This window comes from Dendrobates tinctorius, unplaced genomic scaffold, assembly GCF_039654945.1.
Source record: "Dendrobates tinctorius isolate UK_male_01 unplaced genomic scaffold, ASM3965494v1 ptg000067l, whole genome shotgun sequence".
In the NCBI taxonomy this organism is placed as follows: Eukaryota; Metazoa; Chordata; class Amphibia; order Anura; family Dendrobatidae; genus Dendrobates; species Dendrobates tinctorius.
The window spans coordinates 4304143-4321376 of NW_027361735.1; the positions used below are offsets into that span (position 1 = coordinate 4304143).

At 42.1% G+C, this 17234-nt stretch overlaps 1 protein-coding gene across 2 annotated transcripts in view; it reads right to left on the bottom strand.

The window, feature by feature from the left end:
• The window catches only part of GABRA6 (gamma-aminobutyric acid type A receptor subunit alpha6), a 52178-nt gene that overhangs the window by 16583 nt on the left and 18361 nt on the right, over window positions 1-17234 (bottom strand). The window contains exons 6-8 of one of the 2 annotated variants that reach the window (XM_073581009.1): window positions 9627-9770; window positions 3693-3845; window positions 1540-1796 (exon numbers count right to left, since the gene is read on the bottom strand). In XM_073581009.1, coding sequence (XP_073437110.1) covers window positions 1540-1796; window positions 3693-3845; window positions 9627-9770 — 554 coding nt within the window. The remainder of the gene's footprint in view (window positions 1-1539; window positions 1797-3692; window positions 3846-9626; window positions 9771-17234) is intronic. The other variant, XM_073581010.1, reaches the window with a different exon arrangement.

The following is a 17234-nucleotide window of genomic DNA, read 5'->3' on the forward strand; positions in this document are numbered from 1 at the left end:
GCTTAGTAACCGTGGTCCAGCACCGTCAGTTGGTCCTCAGTAGTGCCATTGGCTCTTGTTCCTTCTGCTACCCATCCGGGTGCCAGCACTGTCAGCTGGTTCTCACCAGAGCCTTTGGCCTAGGTGCCTCCATCTCGGTATCCGAAGTCCAGCACCGTCAGCTGGTCCTTGGTAGTGGTTTCTAGCACAGGTACCTCCTGCATAGTAACCGGGGTCCAGCACCATCAGCTGTTCCTCAGTAGTGCCATTGGCTCTTGTTCCTTCTGCTGCCACTACGGGTTCCAGTACTGTCAGCTGGTTCTCGCCAGTTTCTCAGCCTTCTTGCACCTTCTGCTACATTTCCAAGATCAAGCTTTTTGAAATTGTCTTTGGTAATCCTTATTGATCTCCATGACGACGACCCTGATGACGACGACCCTGAAGACCACACCAAAGAAGACCAGAAATATGACCCTAAATAATAAGACCAAGAGGACAAAGAACATGAAGACAACCACCAAGATACAGAACAAAAGACAGAAGAACAAGAAGCAGAAGAAGCAAAAGCAAAAGAACAGAAAGCAGAAGAACATTAAGTATAAGACTAAAAATCAGCATAGAAGAAATCAAAATTATAAGCAGAAGAAGACTAAGCAGTAAATGGGGGTGAGTCCGTTCCTCCTCGTGGTGCCCCTGGAAAATGCCTGCTGCTGCAGGCCAAAATGAACACGGACAAATCCTGTTGTAAATCTTTTGTGACAGGCAGAACGTAAGGTGTAATCTTATAACTTTTATAGATAAGTACTACAGGAATGCCTGTCACCATAAGAAAAATAGGGAGAAGATGAAGAAATAGCATATGAAAATTAATAATAGCTGAATAAGAAGAATATGAAGAATGGAAAAAAAAAATGGGAAGAAGGTGAAAAAGAAGATGAATAAGGTGAAGAAAAAGTTGATGAAAAAAATGCTACTGCTGCGGATCATGAAGGAGAAAGTGTGGGAGAAGTACAAAAGAAGGAGAAGAGCATGGAAGTTGTGAAACATACCTATCTGACAAAATATAAAAAAGTTAACATAGGCAATATCTTTTTAACTCCAAACGTCTTGAAAAAAAAAATTGGAATTATGCTATGCCATGTGATTTGAATAAACCACTATGCCTTTAATGTCTCCTCCACCTCCCACAATACATTCTACATGACTCTTATTTGTTTTCAATTACGTAGAATTAGCCAACAAGGAAATAAAGGGCTTTTTTAAATTCCGATACCGGAAGTCCCATTGACTTGAATGGGACTTCCGGTATTGGAATCGGCGATACCCGATATTTTTTTCGTATCGGGCGATACCATCCGATATGATATTTTTGGGTATCGAGCGGTATCGCTCAACACTAGCCGTTATGCTTTTACAGGTTTTTTTTCTCGACATACATGCTATTTTCTTGTAAAGTGTTGACCACTCTTGGGGTGGTCACTGCTACATCATTGAACCTTGTCCTATAATGACTTTGCACAGTACTAAAAAATTTTCAATGCAATTGTCCTGAGACCTTACCGTGACAATATCTCCTCCTTCTGTGGACGCTGTTACAGACACGGCTGCCAGAGAAGATTCTTTCGCTGTTTTCATCATTGCCTGTTGAGTCTGTCGATTGGTAAAATAATTCACAGCCGCAAACTCAATGAGTGCAGAGAAGACAAAGGCAAAGCATACAGCTATAAACCAATCCATAGCAGTGGCATAGGACACTTTCGGGAAGGAATGTCTTGCGCTAATACTTAAGGTAGTCATTGTCAGAACCGTTGTAATTCCTAAAACATAACATAACAAACAGTTACAGGTATGGCATTTTTTTTAAAGAATTAATTCATTTTTATTTAAAATTTGACAAATATAAAACAATTCCTAAACCTCAGAGACTGATAACTTAATGAACGGAAATTTGAATGCGTGAATGATAAAAGTTATTTTTAATTAAGAAAAAGTGTAAGTCTCTATTCCAGATTCTGTCAAAAATGTAGGACATAACAGAACAGCATGATGCTCTATTTTATACAGTCAACTGACTTCCACCATGACTGAAGCACAACAGACCCAATTACAAGATCAATAACATGTGTTAGGAGCAGTTGATCTTGATCATGTTTCGGTTGGGGTCGAATGAGGGACAAAGCTTTTATTTCTAACTTAACATTTCAGGGATCATCATTAACAGGTCAGTTTACCCCTGTGCATACCTGTCTGTATGCTTTACATCGAATATAAGGCCTCTACTAGAGAAGTTGACATAACGAGAAAGCTTTCTTTGATTAAAACATGGTTATTTTCTTAAGGTAATTATACTGAATACCGATGTGTCCCACCTTAGATCTACCCTTGACTCATCATATCCAGAGAAGTGTGGCAGAAGTTGACAAACTTGGTAAATTAAAATTTTAGAATACTCTTGCATGAGATGTTTAATTATGCTTTACATTTCTATGGATGGTCACCTAGATGTTGTGATGCAGATAGCAGCCTGTAAAGAGTTTTTGTATCATGCAGTAATATTGTATTGTATTAGTTTTATAAGTATTTAGAGTCCTTCAACAAATTTGAGCAAACAGCAGATTTTAACTCTATGGAAAAACTGGAAAAACAATATAAAATACCTGTTGGGCATATAAATGTCAAGGAAAGTTGCCTTGCTCCATTGCAAGCTATTGACTCCAGTACTATGAGATAGTAGTGACATGCATATTGCTTGGATGAATGTTCTTACTTTCAAAATCTGCATACTATATCTGAAAACTAAACAGCAAATGAGTGTGAAGGAACATTAAAGGGGACCTATCATGAGATTCATGTTGCCCAAATTAATGGCAGCATGAATCAGATCCTGGCTGCGTTAATGGAGCTGTGAATGTTTTATTCAAATATTAGACAGAATTTCATACAAAGTATACTTCGAAATGCCTGCCATGGAATATGTGTCTTGGCTGACTGGTCCCCAGTATCGTCATCACATCCAAATATTGATTAACTGATAGGTCTTTCTCTATACTGTAGATCCATATAAGGAGACACCTGTTAGTTTTAAAGCTTGGGGTGGGAAGAAGCCCCTGGGGACCTGCCTTGGACAAGTTAACAAGACATACTGTAAAGTTTATGGCTGGCATTTTAAAGTATGCTTCCTCTGAAACATACGGGGTTTCAGAGTAAAATATTCATGGCTGCTATAATTCAGCCAGTGCCTGTTTCGTGCTGCCATGGTTCAGGCAGCATGAATCCAATAATAGTTTCTTGGTGGTGACCCTCTTTACTCAGAAGAAATTTTGCTATAGCATCAAACATTACTCCATGGACTAACATGATACTTTTTCTAAAAATATACATCATGAATTTCTAGTTTGAAACAACCTGTTTATTAGTTGAATGCATGGATTGTTTTAATAAATGGATAACATTGATACACATTGAGTCCAAGATCCATACCAGCAACAGTTCTTGCTGGGACCGATTCTTTGTTGATCCAAAACACAACTTGAGACAAGACAACGGTCATGCTGCATGGGATGTATGTATGGATGATGTAATACCCTATTTTCCTTCGCAGGAAGAACAGCACAACTTGATGAGAATATTCACCTACAACAGATAAGCACTGGATGACAAATGAGTAGCAGTGACGTTGATTTTATGGAAATACCACTGAACAGTAGTCGTACCAAAAACTGTTCTGGCTGGAACAGATTCCTTGTTGATCCAAAAAGAAACCTGGGAAAGAATGACGGTCATTATGCAAGGTATATAGGTTTGTATTACAAAATAACCCATTTTCCTTTGCAGATGAAAGTGTACCGTCATAACAATATATTCACCTGTTAACGAAAAAGAAGTAAGGTTACAATGCTATGCTAACAAGGATTTTAATTATCTCGAACAAAAGGTTGAAACTGCTGACAAATTTAGGATTGAAAAAGAAAAATGTCCACACTTAGTCTTTACATCCTGGTGCATTTCACTATGTGATGGGACATGGAGCTCCTTTGACTCCCTTGACTGTGCGCTCTCTTATATGGATGCTGATTGCATCCACAATTGCACCTACTTACAATGGCCAATAGCTGCATCAATTGATCATTTTATCTACAAAATCGTTGGACCATTGGCCACCACGTGTGGACGCGATTTCAGCCGCAAATGGCTGCTACCACTTGGGATTCCATCCTTAAAGCTTAGCTACAATCATCTTGAAGAACAATATATGGTGCTCTACACAACCCCATATATCAAAGAGCATATTTTTTATGGGAACATACCTATGTACAGATTCCTACACTTAGGATAGGAATTCCTATGTATAGCACATGGTGCAAGCCGTAGCATGAAATTGAAAGGCTTATATATTTAGAGTAGGGACCTACATAAGTCAATCAACTGCTATAAAATATATGTACTTTTATGTTGTACTAATAGTTTTGTCATTTTTTGCTAAGTTATACATTTTCTCTTTAGTTACTTAGTGGTTATATAACATGATATTACCACATCTAGGTTCACTTCAAAGAACCATAAATGATACACAGCAGCTATTGATTGCAGTCTAAATGCACTGGGATCTTGCCAGATTATTTTCAATTTAGTTTTATAGCGAGCTGCCTAATCACATGAAAATACTGAGTAGTCATAACGTACAAGCAGCACTGCAGGAATCTGTATAATAGATTGAAAACATCAGAGTAGATCACAAATACCATATCGGGTAATTTAACTGTACAGCTTAATTTTAGGAAAAATATATCTTTGTACTGTGCTAGCCAGTAGGTGCAAAGCTTTTAAAATTTGAAAGTTCTCAGTGGTTGATGCCTTTTAATGGCAAATAAAAAAGATGGTAACAAGTAGCAAACTTCCGAGACCACTCAGGTCTCTTCATCAGGCAGAGATGAAAACAATACCTGAAGAGTCAGATATTTATACACAACGAAACATAGAATAGACAAGTAAATAAGACAAGTGACGTGAAGCAGAACTATCAATATGGGAAGGGGAGAAAACAGTTGTGACAGTAAATATTGGAGCAGTTCATTGAAAAGGAGGGTGAAAGTTTTATTGCCCCCTGATTGATGTCTGGTGTGGGGTTTAGGGGGATGGATTAAAGGGATGGGATGCCTCCAAAAGGTCCGAGGAACACTTTGCTCAATTCCTTGTGACACATTTATCCCTGCTTTGAGTTTGTCATAAGTTTGTACTCCTAAAAAGTTTGCTGCATAGTGTTCTTCCTGACCACCCACTGCAATGTACAGGCTCATTCAATTAAAAAAGAACCGTGTTTTTCAACTGTTGTAGGAGTTACAGGACTAAAGCAGCTTGTGGCGCAGCGGATGAGCGTAGACTTATGTGGCTGTTATAGGCATACTTTTTGGCTGGCACTCGTGCTCCTCTCAGCTGTATCTGCACTTCAGGCACATGTCCTACCAGTCGCTTTGGCCATGCCCTTGATATAAATATTACTTTATTTCTTTACAAATTAATTCACACTTTAAAATATACACTGCTTAAAAAATAAAGGGAACACTTAAACAATAGAATATACCTCCAAGTAAATCAAACTTCAGTGAAATCAAACTGTCCACTTAGGAAGCAACACTAATTGACAATCAATTTCACATGCTCTTGTGAAAATGGAATAGACAACAGATGGAAATTTTTGGCAATTATCAAGACACCCTCATTAAAGGAGTGGTTCTGCAGGTGGGGACCACAGACCACATCTCAGTACCAATGCTTTCTGGCTGATGTTTTGGTCACTTTTGAAAGGTGGTTGTGCTTTCACACTTGTGGTAGCATGAGACGGACTCAACAACCCACACAAGTGGCTCGGACAGTGCAGCTCATCCAGGATGGCACATCAATGCAAGCTGTGGCAAGAAGGTTTGCTGTGTCTGTCAGCGTAGTGTCCAGAGGCTGGAGGTGCTTCCAGAAGATAGGCCAGTACACCAGGAGATGTGGAGGGGGCCGTAGGAAGGCAACAACCCAGCAGCAGGACTACTACCTCCGCCTTTGTGCAAGGAGGAACAGGAGGAGCACTGCCAGAGCCCTGCAAAATGACCTCCAGCAGGCCACAAATGTGCATGTGACTGCACAAACGGTTAGAAACTGACTCCATGAGGATGGTCCAACGTCTACAGATGGGAGTTGTTCTCACAGCCCAACACCATGCAGGATGCTTGGCATTTGCCACAGAACACCAGGATTGGAAAATTCGCCACTGGCACCCTCTGCTCTTCATAGATAAAAGCAGGTTCACACTGAGCACATGTGACAGACATGACAGAGTCTGGAGATGCCATGGAGAGCGATCTGCTGCCTGCAACATCCTTCAGCATGACCAGTTTGGCAGTGGGTCAGTAATGGTGTGGGGTGGCATTTCACATGGAGGGCCGCACAGCCCTCCATGTGCTTACCAGAGGTAGACTAACTGCCATTAGTTCCCGTGATGAGATCCTCAGACCCCATGTGAGACCATATGCTGGTGCAGTTGACCCTGGGTTCCTCCAATTGCAGGATAATGACAGACCTCATGTGGCTGGAGTGTGTCAGCAGTTCCTGCAAGATGAAGGCATTGAAGCTATGGACTGGCCCGCCAATTCCCCAGACCTGAATCCGATTGAGCACATCTGGGACATCATATCTTGCTCTATCCACCAATGTCATGTTGCACCACATACTTCCAGGAGTTGGCGGATGCTTTAGTCCAGGTCTGGGAGGAGATCCCTCAGGAGACCATCCAATGCCTCATCAGGAGCATGCCCAGCCGTTGTACAGTAGGGAGGTTATACAGGCACGTGGAGGCAACACACAATACTGAGCATCTTTTCCTTGTCATGAGGCATTTCCACTGAAGTTGGATCAGCCTGTAATTTGATCTCCACTTTGATTTTGAGTATCATTCCAAATCCAGACCTCCATGGGATATTCATTTTGATTTACATTGAAAATTGTTATGTTTTATTTTTCAGGACTTGTGTTGAGCGATACCTTCCGATATCGGGAAATATCGGATCGGATTGGATCGGACCGATACCCCAAAAATATCGGGTATCGCCGATTCCGATACCGGAAACCCATGCAAGTCAATGGGGCACAAATATCGGAATGAAAATAAACCCTTTCTTTACTTGCACATCCAGTTTGGGAGGGGGGAAGAGTGTGGGCGGTGCGTGGGCAGAGACTGTGCGTGTGTGCAGGTGGAGTCTGTACGGGCCTTCTCGGGGGTGTCTGCGGGCTTGCCGGGGGTCTGTGCGGGCTGCCGGGGGTCTGTGCGGGCCTGCCGGGGTTCTGTGAGGGCTGCCGAGGGTCTGTGTGGGCCTGCCGGGGGTCTGTGCGGGCCTGCCGGGGGTTGTGTGTGTGTGCAGGCATCGTCCGATGGGACTACAAGTCCCATCGGGCTATGCCTGCTACAATGGCAGCGATTGACACATTATCCAATGATAGGACAGTAGTAGTCCCATCATCCGGCTAATGTGTTGAATGTAAAAAAAAAAAACATACATACTACATACATACTACATATATACAACATTCATACAACATACATACATACTACATACTTACTTCATATATACTACATTCATACAGCATACATACATACTACACATATACTACATTCATGCAACATACATACTACATACATACTACATATATATACTACATTCATACAACATACATACATACATACTACATACATACTACATTCATACAACATACATACATACTACATACATATTTCAAATATACTACATTCATACAACATACATACATACATAGTACATACTACATACATACAACATACATAAAACATGCTACAGACATGCAACATACATACTACATACATACTACATACTACATATAATACATTCATACATTCATACAATATATACATATAGACATACAGTACATATACATAGAGTACATACTCACCATCACTTATCACTTTGATCCCCGAAGCCAGTGTCATCTGTAAAAAATATTAAAATAACAAACAAGCAATATACTCCCTGATCCGCAGAAATCCACGAGTGTCCCACGACGATCTCCCGTGGAGAACAGCAGCATCAGCTGATGCGATCGCTCTCTAGGGGCTCCAGGAATACAATGACGGGAGGTAGGCATCCTTCCACACTGTATTCCTCCGCCACTGTAAAAAAATAGTCCCTAGTCTCACTTTTGGCATTGCTGTGTGAGAAAGTTCCCACGCAGCTTTTGCCATAAAGTGAGACCAGTGAACTATAGTAACCTCTCAGTGATGCACTGCAGGAGATCGTCATGGGACACTCGTGGATTTCTGTGGATCAGGGAGTATATTGGTTGTTTGTTATTTTAATATTTTTTACAGATGACACTGGCTTCGGGGATCAAAGTGACAAGTGATGGTGAGTATGTACTCTATGTTATATGTACTGTACAGTATGTATATATGTATGTATTGTATGAATGTATGAATGTATTGTATGTAGTATGTATGTTGTATGTATGTTGTATGTATGTAGCATGTTGTATGTATGTTGTATGTATGTAGTAAGTATGTAGTATGCATGTATGTATGTTGTATGAATGTAGTATATATGTAGTATCTATGTAGTATTTAGTATGTATGTATGTTGTATGAATGTAGTATATATGTAGTATTATGTATTATCTAGTATGTATGTATGCTGTATGAATGTAGTATATATGTAGTATGTATGTAGTATGTATGCATGTTGTATGAATGTAGTATATATGAAGAATGTATGTAGTATGTATGTATGTTGTATGAATGCTGTATATATGTAGTATGTATGTAGTATGTATGTTTTTTTTTACATTCAACACATTTGCCGGATGATGGGACTACTACTGTCCCATCATTGGCTAATGTGTCAATCACTGTCATTGTAGCAGGCATAGCCCGATGGGACTTGTAGTCCCATCGGACAATGCCTGCACACACCCAACCCCCGGCAGGCCCGCACAGACCCCCGGCAGCCCGCACAGACCCCCGGCAGGCCCATACAGACTCCCGGCAGGCCCGCACAGACCCCCGGCAGCCCGCACAGACACCCAGCAGCCTGCACAGACCCCCGGCAGGCCCTCACAGACTACCGGCTACCCGTACAGACCCCCGGCAGGCCCGCACAGGCCCCCGGCAGGCCCGCACAGACCGCGCATCATGATGACATCATTTCAGCAGCCAATCACAGCCATGCCATTAGTTAACATGTGTAACACAACTGGCTCATTGCATTATGGGAACTTCCGATTCCGGTATTCGATATTGTAAAAATATCGGAACTCGGTATCGGAACTCCGATACAGCGAATATCGGCCAATACCCGATATCGGAATGCTCAACACTATTCAGGACACATTCCACTATGCAATGAATAAAAATTTGCAACTGGAATATTTCATTCCAAGATATCTAGGATGTGGTATTTTAGTGTTCCCTTTATTTTTTTGAGTAGTGTATATTATTTTTTTCAGTTTTTTTTTTTTACTTTTTCGTTGCAATTTTTTTATTTATCTTTTTTTATACAAATGAAAAAATATTCACTTGAAATTTGATTTAAGGAATGCTAATAGATTCTACCTAAAATAATCGATTCAATCTCAGTTACCTGTATTAGACTTCAATGTTTCACTGGAAACAGTTTGTCCAACAAGATCATACTGTAGAAGACTTGAAGACTCTTGTGGCACTTCAACTGAATACAGAGGACCCTTTTTCCATGTATAAATGATTTCAGATTTGGGATAGGCATCTGTGAGTGAGTGATAAATACGACAGTCACAAACATGCTGCTAATTCGATAGATACAATAAAAGAAATAGCATTTTTTCAACGAATGTCATATGGTGAAATGATTAGGATATTTTTCAGTATTTATGCCTAAATAATTTTTGAAGGGAGGCACACATAAAATCAGGAGCTCAGATCAAATTTGCGCAAGTACCTAATTTTTAATTGAAAAACCAATGCCACTGCAGCAATTTTTTCAAGTATTAATACCCAGATCATCAAAGGGAAGGATTTTTGTGGATGGTTTCCACGCTGCTGAATGAACTGAGATGTATATCACAGAAGATGAGTTAAAAAGGTAGTGGTTTATTCGACGCATTTCGAAGTACAGTTAACTTCTTCCTCAGGAATTGGACATGTGGTCAATCCAGATGAAGAAGTAACGTCTACTTTGAAATGTGTCAAATAAACCATTACCTTTTTAACTCATCTTCCTTGATATATGTCTCAGTTCATCCAGCAGAGCGGAAACCATCCAAAAAAATCCTTTGCTTTGATGTTCTAATGGTCAGTGGTTGACCCGTGGATCTGCTGCAGTTAATACTCACATTCCATGCTTTTTTCAATGGATACATCAGGTCAGTTTAATCTAAAGCTGGAGTCACACATAGCAACTCACCAGCGATATCAACGTGTCAGGATCGCTGGTGAGACGCTATGTGATCGCTGGTGAGCTGTCACACAGACAGCTTCACCAGCGATCAGCACAGCGACCCGAGTGCGCGGCGTCGCTGTGTTTGTTAGTTACCAGCGCGCTGATGCAGGGAGCTGGTAACTAAAGTATACATTGGGTATCCAAGGGACGTGCGTCCCTTAGATACCCGATGTGTACATTAGTTACCAGCTCCCTGCATCAGCGCGCTGGTAACTAAAGAACACAGCGACGTCGCGCGCTCAGCATTGCTGTGCTGTCCCTTAGATACCCGATGTGTACGTTAGTTACCAGCAAATCGCTGGTCTCCCGCCTGTCACACGCAGCGATGGGTGCTGGCCAGCGGGAGACCAGCAACCAAAGAAAAGTCCAGAGGTTTCCCAGAGCGATCAGCGATACCGGCAGGGGGGCCGGTCACTGATCGCTGTCACCAGGGCCGCCATCAGGGCATTACTAGCCTTACTGGTGTAAGGGGCCCCGGGAGCTGGAGGGGCCCCACGCTCAGAATTTTCATAAACCGGAGCGCTGAGTGTGAGGAGGAAGCAGGAGTCATTGTGACAGACAGCTGGGAGAGGCAGCCAGTGCTGAGCAACAGGAGGGCGGGACTTTCCAGCAACCAATCCTGGCTGAGCGCGGGCTTACTGCAGTGCAGTTATAGTATTCTCCCATCACACAGTCTGGAGCGAGTCACTGAGCAGCAGTGCAGCCCTCAGTCCCCCCCCCCGGTGAGTGTCTGAGCCTGTGTTGTTTAAGTGTATGGCCAGTGTCTTGCCAGGATCTACTGTAGTCCAGCCCCTGTAGCAGATGGATCCTCAGTGAGTGGGCTGTGTGCTCAGTGACAGCGTCAGTCACACTATCAGCACAGCAGCCACTCACCAAGGAAGGACGCTGCTATGTCCTGAGTCTGACCCCTGCCTGTATCAGCTATAGACCAAGATAACAGCAGAGCTGAGTTCCCACTCACCTCCTACAGAGAAGCATAAGACCGCTGAGCACAGCCTGCCCCCTGACAGGACAGCAGCCCCCTCTTAGGATTCCCTGCATTTACTCTCCAAACTTATGTGAAAAAAACTTCAGTCTTCAGAATGGAGCTGTGGTGTCCTGTCAGGGGCAGAGGGGGCACAACAGCCTTATCCTTCTCTGGAGGGGACAGGGGGCCAGGACACTGCTCATCAGGATTTATAGCATCTCCCAGAGATGTTATGTAACACAACCACACACTATATATATATAATCACAAACACAGTATATGTTAGGGTATATGCACACATGGCAGATTCTGCTGCGTTGTACCCTTAGGCCATGTGCACATGTTGCGGATTCTGCTGCGGATCTGCAGCGGTTTTGGCTCTGTGGAACAGCAGCTGAGCTGCGGTGTACAGTACCATTGTTTTCAATGGAAAATGAAAAACGCAGTGCACATGCTGTGGATTTTTCCGTGGGTTACAATCCGCAGCATGTCAATTCTTTATGCGGAATCCGCAGCGGTTTCACACCTTCTCCATTGTGAGGTGTGAAACCGCAGGGCTAATCCGCAGGTAAACCGCAAGTCTTTTGACCTGTGGATTTTTCCAAATCCGCACAGAAAAATCTGCAGCATGTTTCACTACGTGTGCACATAGCCCAAAAGTCTATCTAAAACCAAAACTGTTGTGCACATGTTGCGGCTTTAAATCTGCAGCATGTCAATTATTTGTGCGGATCCACAGCATTTTTACACCTCTTTTATTATAGGAATCCACAAGTGTAAAAACGCTGTGGAAATCTGCACAAAATCTGCAGAAAATTCTCAGGTAAAATGCAGGTCATTTTACTGGCGGATTCAGTGAAATTTGTGTGGAAAAATCCGCAGCAGAATCCGCAACAAGTGCACACACCCTAAAAGTATGCAAAAATTCCACAGTATTAGGCTGGTTTTACATTTGCGTTAAAACAACGCTGCGCCCTGCGTCGTTAAGCCCCGCCCCGAGCCGGCTCCCTGCCCGCCCCATCCGGGATCACCGCCTACTTTCGGCAACATGCTGCATTTCGGCGCGCACGGCGCACCGTCAAAAGTGCGCAGCACGCTACTTTCACACTGGCAGCGCATGATCTGCGCACCCTATGCTAAAGATAGGGTGCGCTGATCGCATGCGTGCAAATGCGAAAATAGGCGGTGATCCCGGATGGGGCGGGCAGGGAGCCGGCTCGGGGCGGGGCTTAACGACGCAAGGCGCAGCGTTGTTTTAACGCAAATGTGAAACCAGCCTAACAGAAAAGTAACTGAGGCCGGACTCCAGCATGAGAGGCTGATGAGAAGATCTGCAGGGGAAATGAAGGCTCTTAGTCCTCGCTCACACAAGCGTATAACACGGCTGAGTGCTATGTGATGTTTTATTGCATAACACTCGGCACAGTGTAATACTATGGGGCATCGCAGATCTGTGATTTTTTCTACAGACCGAATTCGTCTGTGGAAAAATAATCTGCAGCATGCCGTGCAGCTGTCAGCTGAGTGCAGTCTGAATCCACGACCTCAGACAATGGAGAAGATGGAGAAATTAAGTTCCCTGTCTTCTCAATGTGCTCTGATTATCTCATGCAAGAGAATCAGATGACACTTGGATGAGAGTTTGAGCTGAGTGTCAGTAGCATAATTAAGCTAATTCTCTCACATGAGAGAATCATCACTCGTGTGACCCCGGCCATACACTTTTTTCAGCTGGACAATTATTTTATATACCTTAATTATTCCTTATATTCCCGAAAACTTTATAATATAAGTATCCTTCTTCCCAAACCCACTGACCTAAGCAGGGGCGCTATCAGGGTATTACTGCCCTTACTGGATAGGGTCCAATGACCGGAGTGGGGCCCCGGTCACTATGTGGTGGTAAAATGTGGTCTGGTCATGGCGTGATGGTATTTGTTCCTTGTATATGGGATTTTAGTTCACCATGTGGTGGTAATATGGTGGCTGGTCATGGTGCGGTGGTATTTGTCCCTTGTATGTGGCATTATTGGTAATTTTAAAAATGGAAAAATAAATAAAAATATTCATAAATTGTATTGGATATTTTAGCAAATGTTTAGTAAGTTACAGTAGAGTAGGGCCCGGCCAAAAGAGTCTACTTTGTCGTGGTGGTGGATTAAAAAATCTTTTGGCTAAAACAAAAGCTGCTGGCTATGTATGTGGTGATGGGAACTGTTAATGTGTGATTTGTGAGGACATGGTGCAGAAGTGGAGTTGTTCCAAGAGAGCGGTGGGACTTTGGAAGGTTCGAGGGGTGGAGACGGGGCTGGGTGGAGCCTGGGCGGAGTTTCAAGGGGCCCCGAAAATGTTGCCAGTATGGGGCCCCGAAATTCCTAGTGGCAGCCCTGGCTGTCACACACAGCGATCTCGCTGGTGAGATCGCTGTTGTGTCACAAAACTTGTCACTCAGCAGCGATCTCGCCAGCGAGATCGCTGTGTGTGATGGGGCCTCAAGTATAACCCTAATTTGTCTACCAGATAAGAAACTATTTTGCACTGATTTCTCCTTCAATTTGTTTGATTGAATATCCAGATCATGGCATGCATTTAAATACCGAAAACTTCTACTAATTTAGGAACTTAAACTTTCTTCTTTCTTTTCCCTTTTAATATAAACTCTATGAATAATAAAGCCCTAAAATATCACAATGGTACTAGTGATGATCTAGTATGCACATTACTTGAGATTTCCGAGCATGCTCGGCCCTCTCTGAGTAGTTTGGGCGTGCTCGGAGATTTAGTTTGTGTCGCCAAAGCTGCATGATTTGAAACTGCTAGACAGCCTGAATACTTGTGAGGATTGCCTGTTTGTTAGGAAATCCCTACATTTATTCAGGCTGTCTAGCAGCCGCAAATCATGCAGCTGCGGCGACACAAACAAAATCTCAGAGAACGCCCAAACTACTCAGAGAACACCCGAGCATGCTCGGAAATCTCAAGTAACGAGCACAGTGGATCATCACTAAAGGGCACCCATAGAACTTTTTTAATTTTAGCAAGCATTCAACTTTTAGTATGAGGGTTTTGTGGTTGCCTGCTCTGCTGCCCTTTTTTATTTAGCCTCCAGAACAAGTTCTAAAGTAATTATATGTGAAACGTTATCTGCACCAGCATATGCTTGTGTTCAAATCTGTTCTAGATAGATTCACTCTTTGATCCTATAAGGGGCTACTCATGGATCCACTATAAGTCTATTGAAAAAAAAGATCATACTATAATATATCACAACTAATCTAATCTGACTTAACTGAACTAATCTTTCATATCCCTCATAGATCCTATAAAAACAAAGCCACAAAGCCAGTGTGTCCAGAGCTTAATCCCTTTTGGCTCTGTTTATAATATACATATGCTGCTCTATCCTTTTCAATAAAAAACCCAATGGACCACGATCATTCCTGATAATTCTAATAGGAAATAATTAAAAACAAGTTGAGACAATTGATCATCAGATCCAAATATTTATAGTCTAAGTATACTCTTTCAATCTGCACCACTAAAACTAGAGATTAATCCTGATGTCAAATTAAAATGGTTGTTCAACAACATTTTTTAATTTTTTTTTTAATATCATATTACTGAGTGCTGTTTTTTCCAGAGCCCTTGAACAGCCCACACATCATAGTGTAGCATGAAAAATTACAGAAAGACTTATAACATTAAGTGAAAGAAATTCTCAGCACAACAAAGAGCAACATTAACTTAATGAGAAATTAGCAACCTTCACAAAGTAACAATATTAAGCTGACAGTCATGATGGGACCACAGTTCAAAAAAATCATAATAAACCAGACAAGTCAAAGGTCATTGTCTACACACAATAACAAGGCATCTTGGGCCCCAAAAGAGGGAGGTTAAAATCACTCAAAGGGTATAGGGAACAAGACGCCATTCATTTGGTCTAGAGGTGCTTTGAAACAGCTCTAGGAAGGTTTATAAAAATATAAAAGCACCGATCCCCTGGTGCTCTTAGTGTGATGATGCCATGTTATCTCTCGGTCGGTCTTTATTTTCTGCTATGGGATTAATGTGTTGACAGATGGACATATCACTCTTAAAGCCAATCACTGGCTTTATTAGGTCATCATTGTAACCAAGGACTAGATGAAATGGTCACATGTGTGATTTGATTTCCGAGCCGCAGCAGGACGTGGACATGAATGCAGCATCAGACAACATTGGAGCAGAAGTGTCCAGAGATCTTTAAATGAGGATGCTCATTTTACTTTTGTAAACCACTTTTAGATGTGTCATTAAAAAGCTATTGTACAGCCCAAAAAAAAAATCACTGTGTATTAGTAAAAAAGTAGCAAATATTGAGACTGAATCACCAACTGAAGTACCAAATTTTTACAAAGATAAATCATATAAAACATAACGTTTAATGTTAAATGTTAAAAATATTATGCATATACACCAAAAAAACGATCAAAGAAGTCAATAGCTAAAGCGGTCACTAGGGAGCGCAAGGAGGGCGATAAATAAAGTGAACGGAAATCAGTGAACCACTGCAGCTCCAGCCGTACGCCTTCAATGAAGGAGAGTGAACTGGACGATGAGAATGAACAGTCAGCGGAGCGCAAGGAATACAAGGGCAAAGTAAATGTTTCTTCTTTAGTTCACAATGCGTTTCAACGGTAACTTCGTCTTCATCAGGTGGCAACTGCCACCTGATGAAGACAGGGTTGCCGTCGAAACGCCTTGTGAACTAAAGAAGAAACATTTACTTTGCCCTTGTATTCCTTGCGCTCCGCTGACTGTTCATTCTCATCGTCTAAAAAATGATCATAACTCCAACAGTCACGTAAAAACGTCTGTATAGTGAGGTGGGAGGAGGGAGAAAGAAGATTGCCCAAGTGTACAGTGGCACCCCCACTCATCGATGACTACCCCTCCCTCACCCTATATGACCCTGTTGAAAAGATATAGGCTACAGAGAGCTCAGCAGTAAGGTACCATATCTTTATAATCAGGTCAACAAAGCACTCTGCTTCTGATATATCATATGGTATGTGTACTGTATCAGAGAGAGAGGCTTGTATAGCTGAGAAACAGACAAAAATAGTTTTCACAAATAATATAGTTATACTGGGGAAATTAGATAGGTATATATCCAAAAATAATTTCTGCCTTAAGTTGGTTTAGTATTAGTTTCAGTATACCACAAGAAAAAGAAAGATTACAAATTACAGGCAGATATCAATATTCAATATTGCACATAGTCCAGGTTAAATATAAAGGGTAATGAAATTCTAATTCAGTGGAAAGAGAGGTGCCTTAATATACGCACCCAAAGGGTTTGCATATATCCCTAAATTCCAAGTAAATACAGTTTTTAGGATTAATATTCCCTTACTACTGTCATTATATAACATACAAAGAAAGCCCAGTAGCTTCCCCTCCATTTGGTTCATGAGGAGAACATACTGGCATAGATCCATAAAAAGATCAGTACTTATCTTATATCTTTAGAGTAAAAGATCAGAAAGACAGCATTGGAATAGTGCCCATCAGCGAGAGCCAGGGAATCAGTGTCCGCCATACTCACACCTTACCGCATCCCCTTCCTTTGAGACATCAAGTTAAGGCATTTACAGGTAATCCCGGCAACCACTTCCTGTGTTGGTGGAACACAAGTGCGGTTCACCACACACATGGGGCGAGTGTCATTTTACGCAATCGCTGCGGAGTTTCCCTCCATGCTGCTGGGATGCAGATGCAATTCATCGTGCGCATGCGTCGTGTTCGCTTCCACCTAAGGT